Source organism: Temnothorax longispinosus, chromosome 4, assembly GCF_030848805.1.
Source record: "Temnothorax longispinosus isolate EJ_2023e chromosome 4, Tlon_JGU_v1, whole genome shotgun sequence".
In the NCBI taxonomy this organism is placed as follows: Eukaryota; Metazoa; Arthropoda; class Insecta; order Hymenoptera; family Formicidae; genus Temnothorax; species Temnothorax longispinosus.
This window is the reverse complement of record NC_092361.1, coordinates 2360492-2384210: the sequence shown is the minus strand read 5'-3', so window position 1 is coordinate 2384210 and position 23719 is coordinate 2360492. Positions and strand designations below refer to the sequence as shown.

The 23719-nt window shown below is 48.1% G+C and overlaps 1 protein-coding gene across 4 annotated transcripts in view; it reads right to left on the bottom strand.

Annotated features, from left to right (window-relative positions):
- LOC139812423 (pseudouridylate synthase RPUSD2) overlaps positions 1-23719 on the bottom strand; it is a 121773-nt gene that overhangs the window by 28858 nt on the left and 69196 nt on the right. For all 4 annotated transcript variants that reach the window (XM_071777228.1, XM_071777227.1, XM_071777230.1 and 1 more), the window contains 2 exons: positions 11178-11282; positions 4727-4814 (listed from right to left, as the gene is read on the bottom strand). In XM_071777228.1, coding sequence (XP_071633329.1) covers positions 4727-4814; positions 11178-11282 — 193 coding nt within the window. The remainder of the gene's footprint in view (positions 1-4726; positions 4815-11177; positions 11283-23719) is intronic.

Below are 23719 nucleotides of genomic sequence, written 5' to 3'. Positions count from 1 at the left end.
CCGCTAAGTACAGGATGAAGCACGAACTACCGTGAACCAACACAGGCCGCGCGGTCGCGAAGTTAGACGAATTCTTCGTCACGCACAGGTTGTTTTCGTTGGTTCTACATGCGATGAATTAAATATGCAGAACAAGGAGGGTGAGGAGTATATGAATATGGATCAGGTCGCCTCTAATGCGACGACCTCTCGCGCGGGTAGTCTTCCCTCTAAGAACTGGGAACCCGTTTTACGTTCCTTTTCTCTCTCGGATATAACGGATCTCTAGAGTTATATAGATATTTGATTCGTTCCAAATAAATTCGCATATCGGCTCATAACGCGTAGTGTGCGGGGAAGAAAAAAATTTCCCGCTAGAAATAACGCGCGCTCCATTTCCTATTTCCCCCTTTCCTATTTTCCCCACGATCGGGAAAGTTCGCGAGCATCAAAGTAGAAAGCTCGTAAAACACCGAGCAAACTTACGGTCCTATATCTCGATTCGACGGCGGCCTGACTTCTATTACAGTCACTATCCTTCCGCCAAGTATATTACATCGCGAGAGTTACAGAATCCTCGAGATGTGGCATTCGTGTCGCGCCGCGGGTATACGCTACCACCCGCTATACGTGTTCCCCGCCAGGTTTTACGATTTCATTTCTGCTATATACATATTATAATTAACCAATTAAGCGATTCAGCCGAGCTCGTGTTAATTTATCCACCGAATTCTTCCGTCCTGTGCGGCGCGACGTCGAAATCCAATATTGTAAAATAAATTGAATAGACGAGCGAATGAAAGAGATGTGTCACTTTCCCAGGAGAGTCAACGAATAATTATATAATAATAATAGAGAGAGTCACCTTTGATAGCTTTACTGAGCTATCTGTTACGTAGAACTCTATTAAATAATTAAATTAATTAAGTTAAAGGGAAATCGATAAAATAAAAAACTACGAGAAAAAATAATTGCACGTTACTGTCTCTAACGGTATGCCTAATATAATGAAATTAATTCCAGCGATGATATCTCATATGTCGCATTAGCCATCTTCCAAGTCAAGAGTCTCCAACGTCTGCCAGATAGAACACAGAGAATCGCACAAGAGCTTCCGGCGAGCAGGTGTTGCCGCAGTCGCAAAGGGCTGCCAGCATATATTCTACCTTCGCGAAGACCGTCTGCGAGTGCCAAGTCTCGTCTTCGGGGCGGGCTCAAAGCAGCGAGAGATGTCTTCGTGGCCAATTAGAGTCGCGCATGTTGGTAGATTGTGGCGCGAGGAGGTACAATGCTTCCCAAAAAATCCCCGTTGTGTAGCAAATAAAGCGACCATTCGACGTCACGATTCTCGAGTGCATCGCAACGATAATTTATTAACGAAATATTAAAACGTTACGTATATCTCGTATCATTTCAAATTCGTTTATCCAACAAGTTTCCTTCGGTCGATTTCTCCGGGACATTCTCGTGAATAAACGCGTTTTCGAAACTTCACGAAGAAAAGATATAGGAACGAGGGTAGGGAAAGGGGGAGAAAATGCGGCTGGTTTGTGCCGAGACCGAATTGCCAAGACCCAGGATCTCTCGACTCGATAACGTACGCCGGGTTTCTTAACTCGAGAGGATAGGGTCGGATCTAGATTTGAATCACGTAGAATCACCCGCGTCGGTTCTTCGCCCCCCGTAAGTCGTGCACGCGTGCGTTTGAAAATCGGGCGCCGATCGCAGATGGCGGAGATCCCACAGCGTGTACCACGCGCGCGACGGTTAAGCCGACGTTTCGGATTTCGGGGCTTCCAAATCCGGCGTTTGTGGCGTTACGACGTGCCATTCACTACCCTGGATACGGTCAAATCCGCCATTTCGGCGAGCAAGATCCTCCAGAATGGGATGTCGTAGTTCCAATCACGCAGCTTCTAAATAATATCGTCGCCCGAAAATCCCAATGTCCCCGAGACGTTCCATTTTCGAAAAGAAATAATCTGCCGCTATACAAGTCGTTCGTCCCTTTTAGAAACCCCCCAACCCTATACGATTCCTTCAGGGAGGGCAAGAAAAATGGAAAACTATTACCCGCGAGCGTGACTCGAAAATCCTTGTGACCTAGTCTGGACAATGCGCCGCCCTTAATTCCCGCAACGAGCTTGCGCCCGCGAGCATACCTGCATACCCAAAGCATCCCGCGCGACGTCTTCGAGTTCGATCGAGCGTGATGCATTTAAGGGGCGCAAGATGCAGGGGGGAATGGAGATACGGGGGAGGGGGCACGTACTCGGAGAACGTATGTGCAGCAGCTGTCTGTCTTCCAAGTGGCATTAATAGGTCTTTGTTTCACTGCATGGATGGGAAGGAGAGAGTGAGAGGGAGGAAAAGAGAGAGAGAGAGAGAGAGAGGGGGGGGAGATGCCCAGAGCGCGTCGTTCGCGCGGCTCTATTATTCGAATGTGGAACAGATATCGGTTGTCGATATTGCCATTCGCCCGTCTAAATATCCGATCGATCGATCCCTTTTCTCGCGTCTCTGTAACCACCCCCGGCACCCTTCGCGGCCCCGCCTCGACCATTCTCTCTCCCTTTCGGCCTTTCTTCGTGCGTCTTCCGCCGACGGCAATTCCGTATTCTCGCCTCGACTTCCTCCTCATCTATTCTCTGTATACATCTCTCTCTCTCTCTCTCTCTCTTTCTCTTTCACCGCAGCCGCACGCTGTAAACGGCCGTTATCGTGAACGGCAACCCTAACTCGCGATAATGAGCTCACGTCGGCGTACGGCACGTATCACTCGATCCGACAATGCGCCGAACGATCGTTCCCGATGGAGATGGTGCCACGGTTTTTCTCTCCTCGCGCTGGATATACGTTAATCGCGCCAATGGCTCGTCGGCGAAAGAAGCGTCGACTCGAACTACTGGAAAAGTTAATCGCACGCTATATCGCGGTCTGCACGAAGCACAGAAGATTTCCTGAGCGCTAAAAGCACTAAAATTGTATTGTCTATCCCTTTAACGATTCACTGGCCCGATAAAGACGCAATTACAAGATCTTTTACAATTTGTTCGCGCGGCAAGAATATATCTTTGTTCGATAACGCGATTACATCTATACGAACAATTTTAATCTGAGGTCTCACTGTGCTGCGCCCCGCAACAAAACTGTTAAATTCTTCTCTAGGGTGTCTTAGAAATTCCTCTTCTAGGGACCTATGCGGAGCGATAAAGCTAAAGTTGCAAAAAGCCGTGGCGGTTTGCGCGCGCGATGGAGATGGAAATAGCGACGTCTCTCTACGGGAGTATCTACTCTGCATTGATTATCGGGCGCACGATAAACCGATAAGTCTCCCTCTCGTCGAAACGTTAATTTAATTATTCCCCAGTCGCCTCTCCGTTTTCACGGCGCGCTTTCGGATTCCGTGCTTTCCTCGACGCTTTCCGCGCCCGCGACACACACCGTCGCGTTATCACGACCGCTGCCGGCTGTCGGCGATAATGAGCTCGCGATGTCTGCCCATTAGGCGATTCGCGGCGATGCCGGAATAATACCCGCGGATATACGGTGCGCGAGATACGCGAATACGCGAAGAGAGGTTGCGGAGAGGTTCCGGATGTTCCGATCGCGGCGCGTATTGGCACACGATAAACCAGCGACAGCCGCGCGGCAGGCAGATGCAACCGAATCGAAATTGACTTAACTGTTATACGTATATCCCCTGCGCAGCGGGAGTTTATACATGACGCGACAGTTTTATTCCACAAAAGAATATGCTACCGTATCGTTCGACAAGGGCGGTTATCAGCGCACGCGGCGAATACGTTATCGCTCGCCCGCAGTCCTTTGAAGCTTTTCTTTGAGTGACGGGGCGCCTTTGCAAGATTAAGATAAGCGTTTCTTTGTGTCATTCGATTTGAATTTTAGATATACGAGCTGTCAGAAAACTCCTATGTTACCTCGCAACGAATGCTCGAGAAACTGATCATCATAAAACTTAAAATATTACTCAAAGAGCTTTTTAAGATGTCGAGAATATAGATTTCGGAGAGATAATTTAAGGTCTTAAGAATATCGTTCTTGAAATTCAGGCTATCAACCGAGTAAAGCGTTATCGCGGAAGGAGACGGTCGATGCTTACTTGAAATCCTTTCGTTCATTGAAATTCGAAAATAATGAAGAGATTGGAAATCGATGGTAACGGAAATACGCCGTCAAATCTGTTGCGCCGCAGTTTTCACTTTATCCCGTGTTCACTTCGGACATCCGAGAGAACAGTCGAGTGTCTCATTCCTCCTTCATTCGTCGGTCATCGACGGGAGAGAAGGCCGGCAGATTATTGCACCGGTTGGTATTTATCCGACGGGTTATCCACGATTACTTGGCTCGTTTTGGTGGCCGGCGAACTCGCACGCCCGAGTGTAAGACTAACATTGTCGAAAATCAATCGATCCCGTTCAAGGCTGGCTTGCGGCATTTTTGGCTTTCGCGAACACCGCGCGGATCGGAAAACGTTGGTCGAAGCTATTGTATCTTCCGACGAGCGTGGTTAATTGAAAAATCCCAAATGCGCAGTGTGGAAACCAATCTGACACGCGCGAACGATTCTCGCGATCTCTCGTCGGTCTCGAAGTCGGAGTTCAAGACGAGGATCACGGAGCGACGCGTTAATCTGCCGGTTAATCCGGAGTATTAGACGCGACCGCCGACCCTGGCCGGCCCTGTGGCCGGATTAAATACGAAACGTCTGACAGAAGATACTGACCGTGCTCCACGTAATAACTGGTCTCGTTGTACCGCTCGTCCGTGAATCCCGGCCTCTTCGCTTTCAGCGCTTTCGTTTCCAATTTTGCCTGGAACAAAGAACGTAGTAGATAAGAGACTGCGGAGTGGTCAGCCGCGGTTACATGCAACTTCGCGGTATCCGGTATACATGGAATAACTGCGCTCTGACTACACGGGACGTAAAAGATAATATATAAAACAATAGAATTTCGTGAGACAATAGCCCGGGGCCTCTCTGACACTGAAAAAGGTAGTCAAAAGTGACGAGAATGGATAAACGTCATTCCGCGAAAATACACGGCGAGGATATCCCTGGTTATCGAGTGCCCTTAACTCGAGAAAGCAAATTGTATTTCGCCGGGGACGCGACCCCGCGCGCGCTCCAGTTTTTACTCCGCTGACTAATATCCGTGCGGCAAAAATCGCGGTTATGCCGGATTTATGGCGGACCCGATTAAAAACGGAGATATGCTGGCGTTATTTGTCACTTGCGACTGAAATAAAGGGCGCAGTAGATAGGTAAGTGGACGAGCTAGTCCAGGCTGGCGGCTCCATACGCCGCGCTCGCGAGGGAGAGAGAGAGAAAGAGAGCTGACGTATGGCGACGATAAATTTATCATACAAAAAATTCCCAGCACTTCCAGACAATAAGGGGGCACGGGGACCGCTGACAACAACGGGCAGCTGGAAAATAGAAACTCACGGCCGCGGTTTCGCGGGTATTGTCAGTAGCCCGCAGCAAGCCGGCGTCCGTTTATTGAATTATCACGTGGACGTTTATTTACGACGTTTATTTACGAAGAATTACGCGAGGATCGCCCATCGAAACGGATCGATCACGGGAAATGGCGATACGTCCTGGAAATGCGTATAGAATTTAAGATTTCCGCGTTATGAGAAAGTACCGGTGTGCACCCCGATATGAATCCCGATAGCGACGGTAAATCTCTCGAACGACCGAAAGTTCCGTCGTTCGCGCCGCGAAAGCCCCGCGAAATTTTCTTAACGGCGTGGTCTACACGTGCTCGCTGAAATTTACGCGGTCGTGCTCGTGGGAGCGAGGAAACGGCAAAAGGATACCGGGACTAATTGTTACGTATGGCGTGGCGAGAAACGCGTGAGTTTCGTAAGACCGAATGGCCGGAATTACGCGGCGACGGCGTCGTCGTCAGCGTCGTGGTGGCAAGGCCGTCAAGTGCGACGTAACGAGATAAGTGCAAGTTTGCATAAACGTATAGCATGACGAAGGCGAAACGAGAACGCGGCTGGGACTGCCGTCGAGCGCGTGCGCCTAATTAAAAAGTAAAACGCTACACCGTACGCTACGTGCACGCGCATAATGCGCGCCGCATTTTCGCCCGCTCTGCATCCCGCGACACACCGATCGCGCTTGCATCTCGCTTCGGTTCGGAGGCTCGATTAGCAAAACAAACGTAAATCACCGGGGGTTACGGGTGCCTCGTCGCGTACGCTGATTCGAAAATTCTCTCATTAAAACGGGGTCGCCCCTGATGCGCATTCCGCCAGTGCAGGATTCGGCCGTTATCACGAGAATCGTTGCAATGTGAAGCAATAATTGAAGCCAATATTAAGCAGCGCGCACTTCGCACTCAAACCCGGGATGGTCGCATTCGTCGCATGCTCGCAAGTGGTTTTCTACTCCGAAGGCCTCTTGTACGTCCCGTATAGGCAGAGTAATGGACGACCAAGAGAGCGACAGCCGCGCTGGCCTCCCAAGAAGGGGGTTCCCTCACAAAGGAATCATTTTAATTAGATCGTTAATTAAAATTAATAACGACATCCGGCGCGCATCGCATGGCCGCGTTCCACTCGTTCGAAACAAACGGCGCATTACATTAATGGATCCTAATATCCGTGTACGCGACACGTTTTAATTAACGCAGACAATAATTAGTCGAAATCGCGAGAGCATCGACCGGCGTAAATCCGATTATACGGGGCGTTGCGCGAATTTTCGATGGCCGATAGTGGCGTGCGGTACGATACTTTCGGACACAGCGCGGTATCGATAGAGACGAGAAAGACTTCTCTATGGGCATTACGTGTTCATCAATAATTATCGGACGTAACCGCGAACGTGTTCCCGGCAGAAACGCAATTAGACTGTCGCAAAGATTCGAGCAAAATGGGGAAACCTCAAGCGAGTCGCGGTGCGTCGCAAATGAAGTGACAACGCCGTAATCAAATTGGTATACCGCAGAAATGACAATTCTACGACGGCTCCATTTCGCAAAATTAGATAAAGTATCGATAATCAAGTACTCGCATTATTAATAATTAAAGTACCCGCATATTTTCCCTTACCGAGTTAACTTGGTTATAATCGTTTCGGGAGAGCGCTACACTGAATAATGTATAAAGTGCACAATCGCATTTTTGCACCGCTGCATCGAGTTAGCGTTGCATTACAGCTAATTATAATAATGATCAGCTATTTTCAGCCCGCTCGTTTTCGCGAGAGCGAGATAGCAGATATTAAATGGGAACATTTGTGAAAATTAATATATGTATATTTATACGTCGGCCATATGCGCGCTGCTATGGGACAAACAAGCTTGCTTCGAGAGTACTACTAATTGCATCGTTCGAAAACGCGTTTCATAATTGACTGAACGATAACACGAAGTAATCAATTGCATAGTAATTCAACGCGCGTGACAACACATTCGGAAGTAACAAAGCGTAAGCAACCCGCGCGACAAAAAGCATAGATAAAAACGCTACAAATCAAATGTAAAGTACGATAAGGGAAAGATAGGGTGGCTGTTTGCGAAGAAAGATATTCATGGCTGTTTCTTATGAAACAATCAATCATTCGTAATATCGAACGATAAAATCTTGTCTACAAATTTATGATCGGAGCCACGCGAATAAATTTTCTTCGCGACAATAAACGTGATAAATTTTTCGACAGGCAGTCAGTTTCCCTGCCGAACGCCTAGTCGTGTATCAATTCAATATACGCTTTAAAAAAATACGAAATAATTTGCCATCTCGTGAAAAATAAAACAATTGGACTCCTGCTCGGTCGAGCACCTCGTTAACCGTAACAAGAGTGCTCGAAATTTTTGCTTAAATAATTAACGCTCGCATTACGTATTGTTTGCGATCTCGGGGTGAAAATGCTAGTTACCGCCGCAAACTGCAGAACAAGGCCGACCACACGACAACGACGACAAACGATGACGACTACTACGACTACGACGACGACGACGAGAAGAGGAAACACGAGACCCTCCAGACTTACACAAAGAGCATAGAATTGCGAGGCGCGATGTGGGAGGAGGCGCGCGCGCGAGAGAAGAGCGAAGTGGCGAGGCCGGAGGCAGGCCAGGCGTAAGGGGCAAAAACCACCCTCGAACCGAGGCTCGGTTTTCTCCGTTTAAGCCCCCCTCGCGCGAGACGATATATCCTCATCCGCACGAATTTTCGCGCCACTCGGCTCGCTCTCTGGACTTTCGGCTGTATCGACCGGCCCTAAAACATCCCTCCCTTTCACTCTCCAGCCTCGAACGACCGTCCGCGCCCCGCCTATGTCGCCTGCGGGTCTGTTTCTACCTCCGTCCCGCGAGCGACGGTCTCCCTTGCTCGGGGGGGGGGGGGCGATCGACCGCGTTGCTTTCATCGTCCGAGGGTTTCCTCCAAGTCCCGAAGCTTTCCTTCCTTCTCACCTCTCGTCCTCTCACGCGCGCGGCGTGCCATTTAAGCTTGCCCTTCGCCCAGTAGACTCCTTCGTCCTACACATCGTGATTCTAGAAAACGCAGGCCCCTTCAACTGTTCCGAGCGCGAGACAGCCAAGATATATATTTATATCGGTGCGGATTTACGCACGAGAACCTCGCAAATGGGATATGCGCTGTAATATCGTAAACCGTGTGGAATGCACAGAGCGGGAAGACAAAGAGATACATGCCAGCCGGTGGCCCGCGTACGTGCGTATATACATTCCGATTTCGGACATAGCGAATTCTACCGCATCGAGCGCGTGTCTGCCTTTCGTGCGTACACACTTGCGTAACACGCGTGCTGCACGAGACGACGTGGCCATTCCCGCTCGCGAGTAAATGGGGCACAACGCGATCGTCTTCCCGCGATTGGATTTAACAGCCGTAAAATAATGGGGGGGACTTAATCATCCCCTAAGTCGCGCGCAGCGGCATATCTTACTTCGTCATCGAGTTACTCGCGCGCAACGTTCTTTCATCGCATGCATATTCGCCGGGTTTAATTTACGACGTGTTGGAACGGAAGAGAGAGAGAGAGAGAGAGAGAGAGAGAGAGAGAGGGGGGGAGAGTGAGAGAGAGAGAGCACTCGCCACTCGCGCGGAGAGTCGGCGAGATAAATTACTTTCGCGCACCCGGATGTAACGTATCGTCTACTTTAGCGAGGACGGGAGTCGAGAGTTTCTTTGGCCGCGCGACGCGCAAAGAATTCCACGATCCCGCGACGAAGCACGAGACGGAGCACGGGGAAAGGAGTAAATCCGCCGCGCGAGAGGTGACGTCGCGGATGGTAGATACGACATCCAGCGTAATGTACTTTCTCGGCGCCGGGTCACGCCGCGGCAAAAAGAGCAAGCGAAGCGGTGAACGACCATCCAGCGCAAATGCACACACGTATACGCGACACAAACGCCTCGCCGCGAATCTCTGGCACACACGGCTTGTCGCCGCCTGTTGCTGTACAGCGGTTTCTCGCCGCGCGACGCGACGTTTCCGGTAAGGCGGTGATTTTGTTTCAATCGTCGCCGTCGCGCGCCGGGAATCGATTGGATCCGTCACGTTTGATCGGGAGAAACGAGGAAACGCGCGTCAAGTAATTTCTCTCCTCTCTCGCTGCTTTACTTATCCGTCGATTCGCGCAGCGATACGTTTCTCGCTCGACTTCGTTTCTCTCCGCGGTCTTCGAAACTTATTCCTCCGCTGGAAGTAACACGGCCGCGGCGAGGTGTATTTTCAAGCGCGTCTTATAAAATGCGGGGGAAAAACGACGCGCCGAACGCGAGTTTAAACACGCGCCATCGAGTTTACTTAGATCAATGGTGGATTAACGAGCTATTGCTCGACCCGCCGGAGTACTCGCTCGAAACTCTTAAGCGCCTGCCTCGGGCAATTAATTTCATGGCTATCTTAGCTTAACTCGAAGCGCACTGTAAACTACTGTGGCCCGAGCGTGAGAAAAAAAATTAACGACCGACGGTGATCGCGTGGTTAATCGCGGGGAAGTGATAGGATGAGGGACGCGAGGTGGAATAACTCGCGTTATTTCTTTCGCGAGATATGCGTCGAAAAAAATTAATTTTAATTTCGCTATTTTTATCCGTGATGTTTCTGGTCGTTATGGCCGGTCGATTGGACATCTGCTCGACCGCACGTTAACGTATAAGTGCAACGTAACGATCGCCGTTCTGCGGAATAATTCTCCTAAAAAAAAAAAGGAAAAAATTGCAGGTTGCATAACACCTCTCAGCAATTCTCTACACGACGAAGACGAGTCTACGAGAAGATACATACAGTCTCTTTTTTATTTCGCGTGCTATTCTATCACGATTATTACAACAACATCATTAACTCTTGCTGCATCGTAGAGCGGACTTGTAATCCGTGTATACAGCTAAACGTCAAAGGCTATCAACGACTTCTCGCAACACAGTGACTACCGACAACTCGGGTTTCTCAAAGCGCGCGGCCCCGGCTCGCCGCCTCTCGGGCTGCGTTTATTTCGTTAATGAGCGAGCGAACGGGCGGGCAGATTAATGAGGCTGTGCCTCGCGGCTGACGCTACGACGCGCCGAATATCGACGAGGACGACCGAGATACGCAGCGGCGAATAGATGGTGGGTGGATACACGTGATCTGCTCCGAACTCGGACCCTCCTCCCCTCCCCCCCCGCGCGCCTGTCGGTCGGCCCTCGGTGAGTTACGAGGGCTTGGGAAATGGACATCCATACCGGTTCCCTGGTTAACGGTATATACGGCCGCATAACGCGGCGTTAACCGACGCGAGAATCACTCGGCGAATCCTCGATAACGCGGTGGTACACGGTACACGGCGCAACGATTCGGGAAACATATTGAATGACGGGAATAGCGATGCGTCATAATCGATCGATGTAATGAAAGTCCTGGAAAACGTAATTCCAAAAATCGGTTCAGCGCACGAGGAAAAAAAAAAGAACGAGCCTCTCCAACTAATTGAAGTTTCCAAAGAGGTCTGTGGCAAAGTAGCTTAAAGATACTCGAATACCAAAGTAACTCTCATAGTGCCCGAAGTAATTCGATAGTATCCTTGAAGAGCGCGGGCATTTCGTCTCCAATTTAAAAGCGACCTCCTTTAACATCGCCGTCGGGCTGTAATCTATTAAATCGCTCCTCAAACAGTCGGCGCAAACAAGCCGAATATGTTTACCTTCTTCAGATCCTTGCTGGCATCGGCATCCTCGGCTTTTCGCTTCTCGGTGATCTTCGGCGCCGGGACCGCCACCGCCGCCTCCCGCAGGGGTTTTAAATCGACCTGCAATGAAAATAAGTAAACCTTATTATTTATTCCATTATTTATTCCTCCACACACACATACTGGACCGGTTGAGATAGCGCGCTGACGTGACCTTAATTTTGCTAAATACCGTTTTTAATCGTCGCGCAAGCCGTGACGGTTTAAATAGATAGATTAGCGGCCCGCGGGATGTCCATCGGGTACAATGAACACAGACAAGGCATCATCGGCCATTGTGCATCCGGATGTTGCCCCGTTGATGTTGCCGCGGCAAAGGCACGGGACGGCATCGATTTATGGTAATTCGGTTAACTCGTCTGTATTTTATGCGCGCATTTACGTTCCACATACTAATCCGGCGTTAATGGGACGAGTAAATACAGAGGGGCAGAGTCCTTCCCCACGAGTCCGGGGAGAGCTTGATTTGGCGCTTGATAATTCGACACTGCTACGCCCGCCCGGTAATGACTGTCCCCTCCCATCGATTAGCGAAAGGACAGGCGGGACGGACGGAAGGACAATCAATCGATCAGTGATTTACATCAAATCTTAATCGGTGTCGCGAATATTGACGCGAACCTGATTGAGCTTCACGCTGCTTCTCGAGATCCGCCCGAAACGCGATACCGAGTCGCCGGGCGAACGTCCTGAATTAGTAACCGTTGCGCGCTTCCGTTTTAGTGCATATAATTTAGTTTTCTTAATTAACTTAAACGACGAACGTGAAGTGTGCTCCTTTCAGCTCCGCTTTCCTACGCTTCTTGCATTTAAAGCGAAACAAGGCGAATACTCCGGGTTCGTATAAGGGAGGAACAAAAAAGATTGAAGGTAATTGTAGAAAGTGCAGTTGAAACTAAAAGACTTATGGGTGTACGTGGAGGAATTTTAGAATCCCAAGATGCCCCCGAATGTCCCTCGGAAATGTAGATGCAGGGTTCAACTGAGGGTTAACACAATTACGCAATCGCGTGTCCCGCCATTTGCATAACGAGGAATTAACGGGATTATATCGCACGTCCTATTAGCCGTCCGTAATCCTGTCACCGAGAGAGATCCGGATTATAGACAAACTTCTACAATTATAAATTATAAATATGAGTCCGTGTAAAAAAAAATTGGATGAAAAGAAAGAGGAAGAAACAATATCGAAGAAAAAGCGCACGAATTAAATCGTGACTCAAATATTTGATTAGATTATATAATGAACTTAAACGTCGCGGGACATTCAAACATTTCGCTGCGGTATTATCGGTATCGCGGTCCATCGAATTCTGCGGTTTATTACGAAATTCACCGCAAACGTGTGAATCGCGAGCGGTTTTCGCGAGCTAGCGTACAACCACCAGCGTGCAACCGACAAATGGCGAACGTGTGAATTCGGACGACCGGTCGGACGAGTTATAGTCCGCACCGGCTGACATATCGAATCGAGATCGAAAGACCGATCGGACACGCGGGTGCCGTTCCGCAAACGTATCGCCGTACATTCGGTGCGAATGAGGCTTTAGGGTCGCTAGGGTCGCCCCTGACAACGCCCTTGCCTGCATTGCGGTAGCTCTTTCTCTCCACCCTGGCGATATCCTTCCACCATAACACCCGTCGAAATGTTCTACGAAAAAGCAACGGGTAGATTCGCACGTTCTTGGCACAATCCATGATCTCGAGAAGTCGCAAAGTATCCCGCGAAGTGTACACAAAAAAAAAATGACGTGTCGACTATCGCGTCGAGAAGACGCGGACGCTCCCGAGAGCGTGATTTGCGCTCGTCTGGATGTCTTTCGCGTTTCGCGCCTTGATTGCGGAATTGGCTTGGGCCGCGATTCGTCTCCCTTAAAATAGCCGAAAACGCGGCAAACAAGACGCGAAAGCTCCCGTTTTCACGGTACGTGATTGCGGCCGCGTCTCATGTGCATGTGTATGCGCGGCCGCGCGGTCACATGCATGATAGGTCGAAAACTTTCTTCTACGTACGGGACGAAAAAGAAATGATGAATAACTGCTCGACATGAAATTCCTCCCGCCCACTGTGTTTCGCGGAGAGGCCCGCTATTGTGTTGCGTCACACTTTTCTAACAATTAGATCCCTCCGTGAATGTGTAACATTGATTTGCATTCGGGAATATTTCGAGAGACCAATTGTGAAGAGATTTATCATCGAAAATTCATTCTCGCGAGATGAATCTTGACAAAAAGTTTATAATAAAGATATGATGAGAAGTTTGTATTGTACTATATTTATCGACTCCAAATCTCGCGGAGAAGACGATTTCCGGAGTTAAAGCGACCGCCGCCGTCACCGCAAACTCGTCTCGTCACGCGGTATTTATGAATAAATCCGTGGAGCAGCGACCGCGCGCACAACAAAAGGGACGTAAGCGTCGCTTTTCTTCGGGAAAGCGGACCGCCCATTGGGATTCATCCATCACCGGCGATATAATTGAGAAAGCAGATCGCCTGCATTCAGGATTTACATTTTCAGCGCCACCGCTGGAACTCAATTTATCCGTTTACTCGCGCGTCCCTCGGACGGACGGACAAGCGAGGTAATACACTTCCGAGTCATTAGCGGGGTGTCCCACTTTGTGTTCTCGCTGATGCCGCGAATTTTTTATGAATTTCCGCGGCCGCGCCGTTTCGCCCGGCCAAATTGCCATGCTTATCAACTTACATTTTGCGGGATACAAGATGAAAATGCGCGAAATTTTTGCAACCTAACGCGACTATTAACAATGTTAGATATGCACGAGAGCACATGTAAATATACAGTGACTTATAATGTCTTGCTATGTGAGACGTCAACTATTCGGTCCCATGTCCATTTCAACCAGTGTAGATTAAATTTAATCTCGATTTAACTTGCTTTTTATCCTTTTCTAATTCTTAGAACTATAAAAAGATATAAAATAAATTAAACCGAGATCAAAAATAATCTGCATTGATAGAAATAGACATCAGAAGGCCGAAAACTCAAAAAAATTAATAGACGACCATGAGAAACGACGATAAAATTCTTGTAACCGTGTTCATAACAAATAAAGAAAATGATTGCTTTTTTTAGTGAAATGACCGCGCGCTACTTCCATCATCCTTGACTGAAGCCGTCACCCACAGAGATCTTTCTTTCACCGCCTTGACCGAGTGCAGCTCGGTATTGTATACTATGTCTCAATTAATCGTGCGAGAACGCCGCGTTACCGTCGACATTTAATCGCAATCACTGGTCGCGTGTAACGTTTAATGCCGGCTCGTTAGTGTTTACACGTTTATTACCGTGTCTCGATATATATAACGTAATTCCCAGATTGACGTTTCCGGCGTTCGATGATGAAGAACACGGAATTGGGAAATGAGCTTGGGGGCCAACGCTCGCCGGTCTGATTGAACGTTATTATTATTAAGTCGATTATCACGGCGATGGATCATTCCATTAGCGACGTGAGTGTCCTCCGTTAGTGCCTTCATGAATATTTCAAGGTATATGCATGACTGAGCTTAATGATTCCTGAACGATAATAACTCGTCGCCGATTGATTCGTTGCCTCGGCGTAAAAAGAATGAACGGATTAAAAAACGTACGCGTTCATTATCGAGATGAAGAGATGAAAGGAAACATTAGCCGTTAACAGTGACCGCGGGATTTAGCATAAAAAGAGCTCGAAGCAGGCCCGATATTTCAACGTGCCCGATCGATCGGCACGGGAAAAAAGTTTGTCAGGTATCATCGAGTCGCGTTAATTAATAGTCGCTCCGAGTAAAACGGCCATCCCATCGGCAACGGTGGCAATAATAGCCACCAACGTGACAACGATTTATCATTTACTGGCGCGTTGCACCATAACCTAGCAGTCGTTAATCTTTATCACGAAGAAACTCAACGCTACGAGCTACATAACAATAATATTAATGGGATATAAATATTAATGTCGAGGTATATATCGACGCGAGAGTGTTCACGGAACTGCGAAGAAAAAAAATATGTAGAAAGGACTTAAGGCAATCGTGCTAAAAGCCAAGTGTTCCTCCGCTATACGATACTCGGCTGAAATATTTACAGCGACATAAACAAAAAGGAATCGAATGCGTAAACGGGAGCTGGAACGCGTGACGCATTCACGATTAGAACGCTGTGCGAGATACCGGGTCGAAGGGCACGATCGCGTGTCAACGCGGCGAGCTTTATCGCAGGAATGAATTTAGCCGCGCGCGTATAATTCACGCGGAATGGCAATTAGGGGAATATTCCCGGTGTACAGTGGGCGTAAGATTAAACGAGAGAAACGACGCGACGAGAAAAGGCGCGGTAGTGCGGTTGTCCTCGCGTCTCTGCCTTATCCGAATCTGAGAATAATTCGAAGCAAAGCAAGCGTGAGAAGCGACAGCGCGGTGGAAGCGTTAGTCGCGACTTCGTTAAGCTCGGGATGCCTCATTTCCTAATGGACGCGGCACGAAGCCGGGCCTCGCCCCTTTCTCTCTCTCTTCCTCATTTTCTCCGTCTCCGCCGAGCCTCTATGTGTCTCCCTTTCTTCTCCCTCTATATCTAATAGTAAAATACCACCGTCGAACGGCGGGCGCGAAACGGCGAAGCTTTGTTAAGCGTCGTCTACAATGGCAGCAGGAGTATATAGTAAGACGTAAGCAGTAAGTTATTGACTAATGGGATTTTTACAATTCAAGAATAATTGATTATGGTTGGTCAATAGCTTACTGCTTACGTCTTACTGCATACTCTTGCTGCCATTGTAGACGACACTTTAAAGCTTTAACTCCCTCCCCGCCCCTCCTCCCGATAGACGCGATCCGCGCGTTTCACCTGCAGACGATTAGACCGGCAAAACTTTTGCACGGTGATTATTCACGGAGTGTTACGTTTCATCTACGGATTCTTTGATCAATTTGGAGCCGGCTGGCGTGAGCCATAACAGAAATGGTCGACGGGCGGAACGACTATAGGCTTCTCACGAGTACAAATACCTTATTCTTCATTTAATTTCCGTGGATCAAAGAATTCCGAATTGATCAAAGAACCCGTAAACGCACGTTGTTGCCGGGTCCGAGAAATCCCGCGTTATATCACCGGTTGTAAAAGCGAAGCACAGAAATACGAGCCATAATTTCGATGTTAAATTCTCCATCGCAGGACTTCTCTTCACTGCTAAAATATAACGTCGCAATAAATTATCCTGTAATGAGGGAGAAGGACTGAGCGGGTACTATATTGCTATATACGCGAAAATTCCTTCGTTGTTGCTACGAACTTGCAATTTGTCTAGTGGCACGCAACCCCACTCTCTTGTAGTTCATCGAATTGTTGTCGCAGCGATTACAATCTTCCAAGACCAAGCTACTGTTGTTTGATCAAGCTCGTATAATTTACCGTGAAAGCTGCGGTCTGAAAGCTGCATATACAAGCGAAAATTGCACGAAACGGTTGCACCAGCAGTGTTGCGGCGCTCGAGCGTGCGAACGCACATTAGAGCGTCGTTTTTGAGCGACGCATATAGATATCCAGGTTTTTGATCATCACCGTGACATTTTGTCACGTAAAATGTCTTTGGCGCGCAAAAATTAACGCTTCGACGGCTGACAAAGCGAGACGGTCTTTCGTCGCGAAATATAATTAATGTCTCTCGAAAGTCTCAGGAAACCATTCGAAACGAATTTTCGTTAAAACACGACGTTAGATAAAAGACATTGTCGGTCTCGTGAGGATAACGTCAACATCTCACGTCCCCACGTTATTTAACTAACCTTGGTTAGCTCCTAGAACAAACATCTTCCTTCGACGTTTTCCCCGAGATTGCGTTAAAACTAGTTCATACAACCGGGACTGACGAAGTAACGTCGTTTGCGAGATACTCGGACACTTTATTTACCCGCGATATAAGTCTTCGGGACAGTCTGACCTTTCGCGAATGGCTACCGCCATCCCGGGCATAAAACTGAAACTGTTTTATCAATACGAAAACGACGAAGTGGCGTCGAGAGAAGAAGAGAGAGAGAAAAAAAAAGGAGACCGGTGTACCTCGTGCACCGCCTCCACCGTCTTCGCCGTTCCGTCGTATTTGCCGACGAAACACAATTTGCAAGTCAGCGCTAATTTATTTTCACCGCACGGACGGACTTTTCAGGCGGAAACTTCGCCGGCGAGCGAAAACTGAGTCCCGACACGCGTCGCTCCGCGCGCAAATTGCCAAGTTTTCGACGCGCATTGAGTTCGCGCGGGTGATGCGCTCTCTTGTGAAGTGGCAAGCTAAACACCGGTGCACCGCAGAGCGGTATAATCACTGCGCTTCACGATTATCGGGGTGGTACGCCGCGAGGAAACCGGGAATACGGTTCGAATCGAGTTGACATATCGCGCGCTGCATGCGGATACAGAACGGGCGGAACTTTCTCAAACATGATCAATAAGTTAAATCGCGATCAGTCATGAAACTAAACTACGAACGGGCGCATATACGTCCCGGTCCCTAATGGGATTTCTTCAGCGATATACGTGTACATATTTAAAAGCGTGGCATTGAGTTAACAATCACGTAGAATCGAGGACGTGGCTTTGAATTGTTGATTAAGGAAGTATTTGCAAATATATTGCAAATATTGTTGTTAGAAACGTTTGCCAATTCTCGGGGCTTAGCCATATCTCGCATAAAATGTGCAAAAACAAAACCTGCCAGCAGCATAATACCCAGTTACCATAAATATTTTGCAAACGGCTGAGCGATCCTCTCGTCGAGCGGCTTTTTGAGAATCGTCCAGCTGCATGAAGTACGCCGATATATAGTCGCGTGGTGCATCAAGCCAGGAAGATACGAAGAGGATATATTTTCATGTCTAACTTATTCAATCCCTCGCTTCTTCCAGGGATGTTCCGCGGACATAAAATTTCTTACAAAGACAGAATTTTCAAGCTTTACACAGCGCCAAAATACAAAATCTGTCCATACGCGTAAGTGCTGGTCCACAACCTTGCTTTAAAGGGTATTAAGCTCTAAGCCGTAAAAAATTGACCGATCACAATCGAGTGGTCAATTTCTTACGGCTTAGAGCTTAAATATCCTTTAAAGCAAGGTTGTAGACCGGCACTAATTACTTGACGTCTAAAATCACCTGCGCCCAAAACTGTTTCTTCCTACGGGGAATTAGCATTATTATCTGGCATTGTTTAAACGTTCTATCGATCTCGTCTAACAGCGAGCACGCTCGTACGCGCCCCCGGATCGAACAAGATGTTAAACTTCGCGTGTCTTCGCGCAATCAGATACTTCCACTTCAACGCGAGAAAGTTTGTTGTAACCGCGCGAGCCATTACGGCAGAAATCGTTTGTCCTTCAAAGATGGGCGATGGAAGGAAGGAAGGAAGCATTCGCGGCAACGCACAACGCGCGGGACAGATTGTAATGGAAGTAAGATAAAAAGTTCAGAGGCGCGGGCTCGATGCAGAAATTTAAATACGAAACACGTGCCAGGTGAGTAACCGCGAGTTTAATTAAATTACACGGGGATGGAAAAAAAGGGGCGATGTGACGCGGCGTAATGAATGCGCGACACGCAACGCTCTCTGATCGGTAACACACCCTTCTCTCGAAACTATATCGGCGTATCCTCCAATGCATGACAAAATACGCGGGGAAAGAAAACGATCGTGCATGTTTTTTTCTGCGCGAGTAAAACCTGTCGAGAGAAAGAAAAAAATGACGCGATCTCTCTCTCAAACACGGGGGGCGACAAGTAGTTCTCGGGCATCGGCCGCGATGACACGGACGCACAAAAAACCTGGCAGGAACAACAACAAGGTTAATTGAAATACGAATAACGAGAAAAAATGGCACGAACCGGAGGGAGAACGGAACGAGCGGGCGGCACGCGATGTCCTTTTGATCGGTCTCTTGCACTCTCTCTCTCTCTTTGCGCGCCCCCTCGTCTCCGCCGCGAGAAAGGCGAAAAGAGGCGAGAGAGAAAGGGAGAGAAATGGCAAAGAGGGGTTGGATTGCGTGCCAATATCACGTATATTCCGCGGCACGTACGATTCGTACACGTAGCACTGTTCTGGACACCAGTGGCGTATCCAGAAACCGGATTAAAGCGGTGCAGCATCGTAGAAAATATTAATTATGCACCCCTTTCAACTTTTAGGTGGTTGACACCCCGCGAGACACAGGGTGCGTGTTCTCAATTTCGATCCACTCACGATTTGCACTCGGGCAGACAGTTCTCTACAGGCCTGTTCTTTTTGGCCTGAACTTTTTGCACGGTTCACCTTTCCTCTTTTTTCTTCTCACGTTGGAGAGAAAAAGAGAAAAGATAAACCGTGCAAGAAATTCAGCTAAAAAGAACAGGCCATATGATTTCGCAATTTAAAAGTAAAAGGCGATTAATGTGCGACATATCGAGCCGCAAGAAATGTGCGATAGAAATGTCTGTCTTAGATAATTTTACAAGAAACTCAAGGTATTTGTATTAGACACAACTTTTATTAAACGAAACTTATTCGCGATAAATCGTGGCCTTGTTACCGGGTATAATGTCTCGTTCGACGAGCGCGGGACTCGTAAAGTGCATTTAGATATAAATATAGTATCGCGCAATATCTGGAGACGCATATTCGCAGCGTCTCTCCCTGCATCAGCTGCTGAAATATCACGTCGACGTCGGAATAATTTCCCATTTCTGCATGTCCCTTGAGCTCTTATTTTTAACAAAACTCGCCGCGCGGCAACGGCGCCGCGGCGTCCCTTCACATTTCCTCGACTTTCCATTCCGCGTAGAAACGTATTTCTCGCATTCGCTATGCGCGCGGCTGCCACGGTCGCCGCTCGATCTTGCTCTCCCAAGAGCAATAGGACAAGGCAACGCTTGTACGACGAATGAAAAGCCGGGAGTACAAAATTAAAAGCATAAATAGAATTCTTTTGTGGGGGGGGGGGGGATAAAGAACGCAATCCGGTACCCGTTATTATAACATAAACTTACGAAGACCTAATTACTTTACTTTCGCGGAGATGGCGCGTAAATCTCATGATTTATTTACGCTCTTAAAATTAAATGTGATATAATTTATAGCGACTAATTAACCCTAATCCTCGAGTAATTAATATCGCTCTTTTTTCCCTTAATTCCTGTAATATGCAGTATTAAATTAATGGTTTTCTTTTCGGTATTTACGGGTAGGGGATCCCTCGAGAATCTCGCGCTATCCACCTATCGACGTCGTGTCAGTATAAGCAATGGGCGGAGAGGGCGCGTTTCAACTCCCCCCCTCCCCCCTCGATAGCTACTATACTTGTAACGTGACGGGCTGCGCGATGCATCGGTGTGCACTCAACGTCGATGGTACGCTCCCGTGGATGTACCGGGAGTGAAACGCCCGATGCATTAATTAACGTCGTCAGTAGGTATGCACCGACGTTAACCGCCATGCACTCAGAATAACGAGGACGGCGGGAAAGGTCGGGAGCGCTTGTTCCTGTGTCGGACGTTCTCCGAGATCGACCGGAGTTCCGCGGTCAAGTAATATGCAATTTAATTCAATACCTCGAAGTTAGTTACGACGATCAATCACCCGTTGACGCCCCCCTCCCTCGTCCCCCCCTCCCGAACTGGAGGGAAACGGGGGACGCCGAAGCCGCTCCCAAATCCGCGATCGCTCGCCCGGTCAAACTTTTCGCGGCTGAAAAATGAACGAATGTGTCGAGAGGAATCTATCAATAGCGGCGGAAAAACACCGGTAGCTCCCCGCCACGTAAGCTCAATGTAAATTCTGGCCTCTCTCTTCTCGGGGGTTCGCATCTCATCTCGCGCGCTATATGCTCCTCCGTTTGTTTCCCTCCGGCGCCTTCTCATCCCGCAGATGCACCGTGGGAAGCGAGACGCTTTAATTAATTTCCTTGTCCTGGTGCAAAGCGGCGGTTTGCACGCACGAGAACGCGTTTCAGCGAGCGAAACGACGAGTATACCGAGAAATGCTGACATTTTTATTCTGAAAAAAAAGACGAGAGGGAAGAGAGGAAGAGAGAGAAGGTTGGTTTCCGTGGTGAATATGCGAAAGTCGGAGGTTGGCGGCGAACGGCAAACGGCGACGTAAAAAGAAAGAGATGGGAAAGAAGAGAGAGAAAGAGAGAAAAAAAATTGAAGATACCGGCAATTAAAAACTTTCGTAACCAGTTCACCACGTGTTCCAGTCACGAGTGCACGAGTGCCTACGTATTTTTCGAGAATATCGACTGGATTCGCTCGAACGACGAAGCGCTTCCACGAGAGAGCCAGAAAACTGTACGAGCGTTATACTAATTGGGCCAACCGCTCTGCATACGCCCTCGACGTCAACTATGCGGTATCCTCCTTCCCTCAGAATTGCAGTATATTTTAATAAAAAGAAAAAAGACAGCGTCATCGTGTACCCTCGCGAAACTAGTTGCGCCGTTCGTGTTTCGCCGAGGGGAGAGTCAAGGTGCACCGAACATCGTATTTTTAAGCGAGCTGAAAAGCTAAATGGAAGCCGCTGTCGTGCCCGTCATTAGATATAATGAACGTTTAATTATAACAAAAAAATTATGTGGTTCCGGACGAGGGTATCGTTCCTACCGTGGTTATTATCGTCCCCCCCGCGCGCTCCGCGGTATTCACCCCGCGGACAGGAAGAAGAATTACGCGCTGGCACGCATCGTGTGCCCCCGTGTCTTTACGTGCCCCCCCCCCCCCCCGCGCGCGCGGTGTGTATTAGTCACGTCTCCCCGACGCGCAATTGCAGTCGCAGGGAATTTTTTCCACCCTGCCCTCGTTTCCGCGAGTAACGGGGCTCGCGAACGCGACGTCCGTGACTTATCGTTCTCGTCTCTCTTTCTCTCTCTTTCTCCGATACAAGAGAGCAAATTTTATTTCGTCTCGACGGCTCTTCCGCCGCTGCTCGAAACCGAATCCAACGAGAGATTCGCTCTTCAGCGCAATAATGAACGGCGGAATTGTTCGAAACGGATGGAAACGGTCTCGCGTGTCGCTTCAAGTCTTCATGTACACGCGGGATTCCCATCGCTCCGCGCGGATTAATTTTCTCGATATAGAAGATACTGCTGATGGTACTGCACGAGATTTCTTTAATCCCGCTTGCAATCCGATTCCATTTTAACAGCAATCGTAGCGAGCTCTTTAATGTCGAGAAAGCGCTAATAGTTATTGAAACAATATAAGCTCTACCAGCGTATAGAAATCGTAGTTAAGCCTCGCAAGTTTCGCTCCGGGAACTTCATTATGCACCGTCTGACTGAAGTTTTAATAGCTGTTACTACTTTGCTACGTTTGCCGCTGTAATTTAACAGGTTTATTGTTCCGTTCCATAAAGTAGCATACTTAAGTACTACCATTGCGCGCGCATTCCGTAATTAAACCTGCGGCGGTTTGTACTAATTAAAAACTTTCGGCGTACGGCCTCCCTCGTATCGCAAATTGTTTTTCGAACTGTTCATTCGCATGTCGCGTAAAGTTTTCGCGGTTTAACAGTTTAGTTCGCAGTTTAAGGAGATTGCCCTACGAATTTCGAAACATTGTAAAAAAAAAAACTCGCACTCGTTACAGAGATCGGTCTTTATACGCGTGAAACAATTATTCCGCTGGGATAGATTTAAGAAATCGTAATGCACGTGTTTAATTCTTTTATCTTTCCTTGTTTTCGCGTGCTACAGCTACAGGTGCATAATTCGCGAAGTAACGTTTCCAGTACTTCGCATTCCCAGTCTCTCGTTGGCGTTTCTTTATCGTCGACACGATGATAATGCATCTCAAAGCACAGCTACGAGTCTTAACTCTAGCTCGCCACATTCCGGTCCAGTGGATCGCTGATCGTTTTTCGGTTTTCTTTTTCTTATGATAAGTTCAGTTTAAACTCAAATCATTTTCTTGACCTAATTTATTATCATTAATATCTTATTCAGACTCTCTATTTCCAATTCCTATATATTACAAGCTTAAAAATATTAATTATAGAATAAAAATGCGACAAGTCGAGTGGTTTCACAGACCGAAGTGTGGCGAATTAAGGACTCGAAAATAAGTGTGGCCAACTAGGATTAAGGTGGCGTGAAAGAATGTCCCTGACTCGCGCGAGAGGCTCACGTCGAGTATACTTTTTCGCGTGATACCCACGAAATATCGCGGGCCGACCCGGCGCCCTGAAAAACCTGATCCGCTTTCTTTCCCCGAAGCTAGAGTACATTCGATAATGCACCCGGAAGGCAAACTCGCCCGAACTCGGCGAGCCGGAGTCGCGATGGTGCCCTCCTTGTGTACACGTACATACGGGGTGTCTAACTCCTATCTATCTCTACGATAGAATTATTTGAAATGTACGAGTATTTCGAAAGACCGAATCCAGATCCACGTGTGTCGACTTTCGCGAGGCTATTTTTCCCGAAAATAAAATCTTCGGCGAACAAACTTTATTTCGCATTTTCCATCCATTT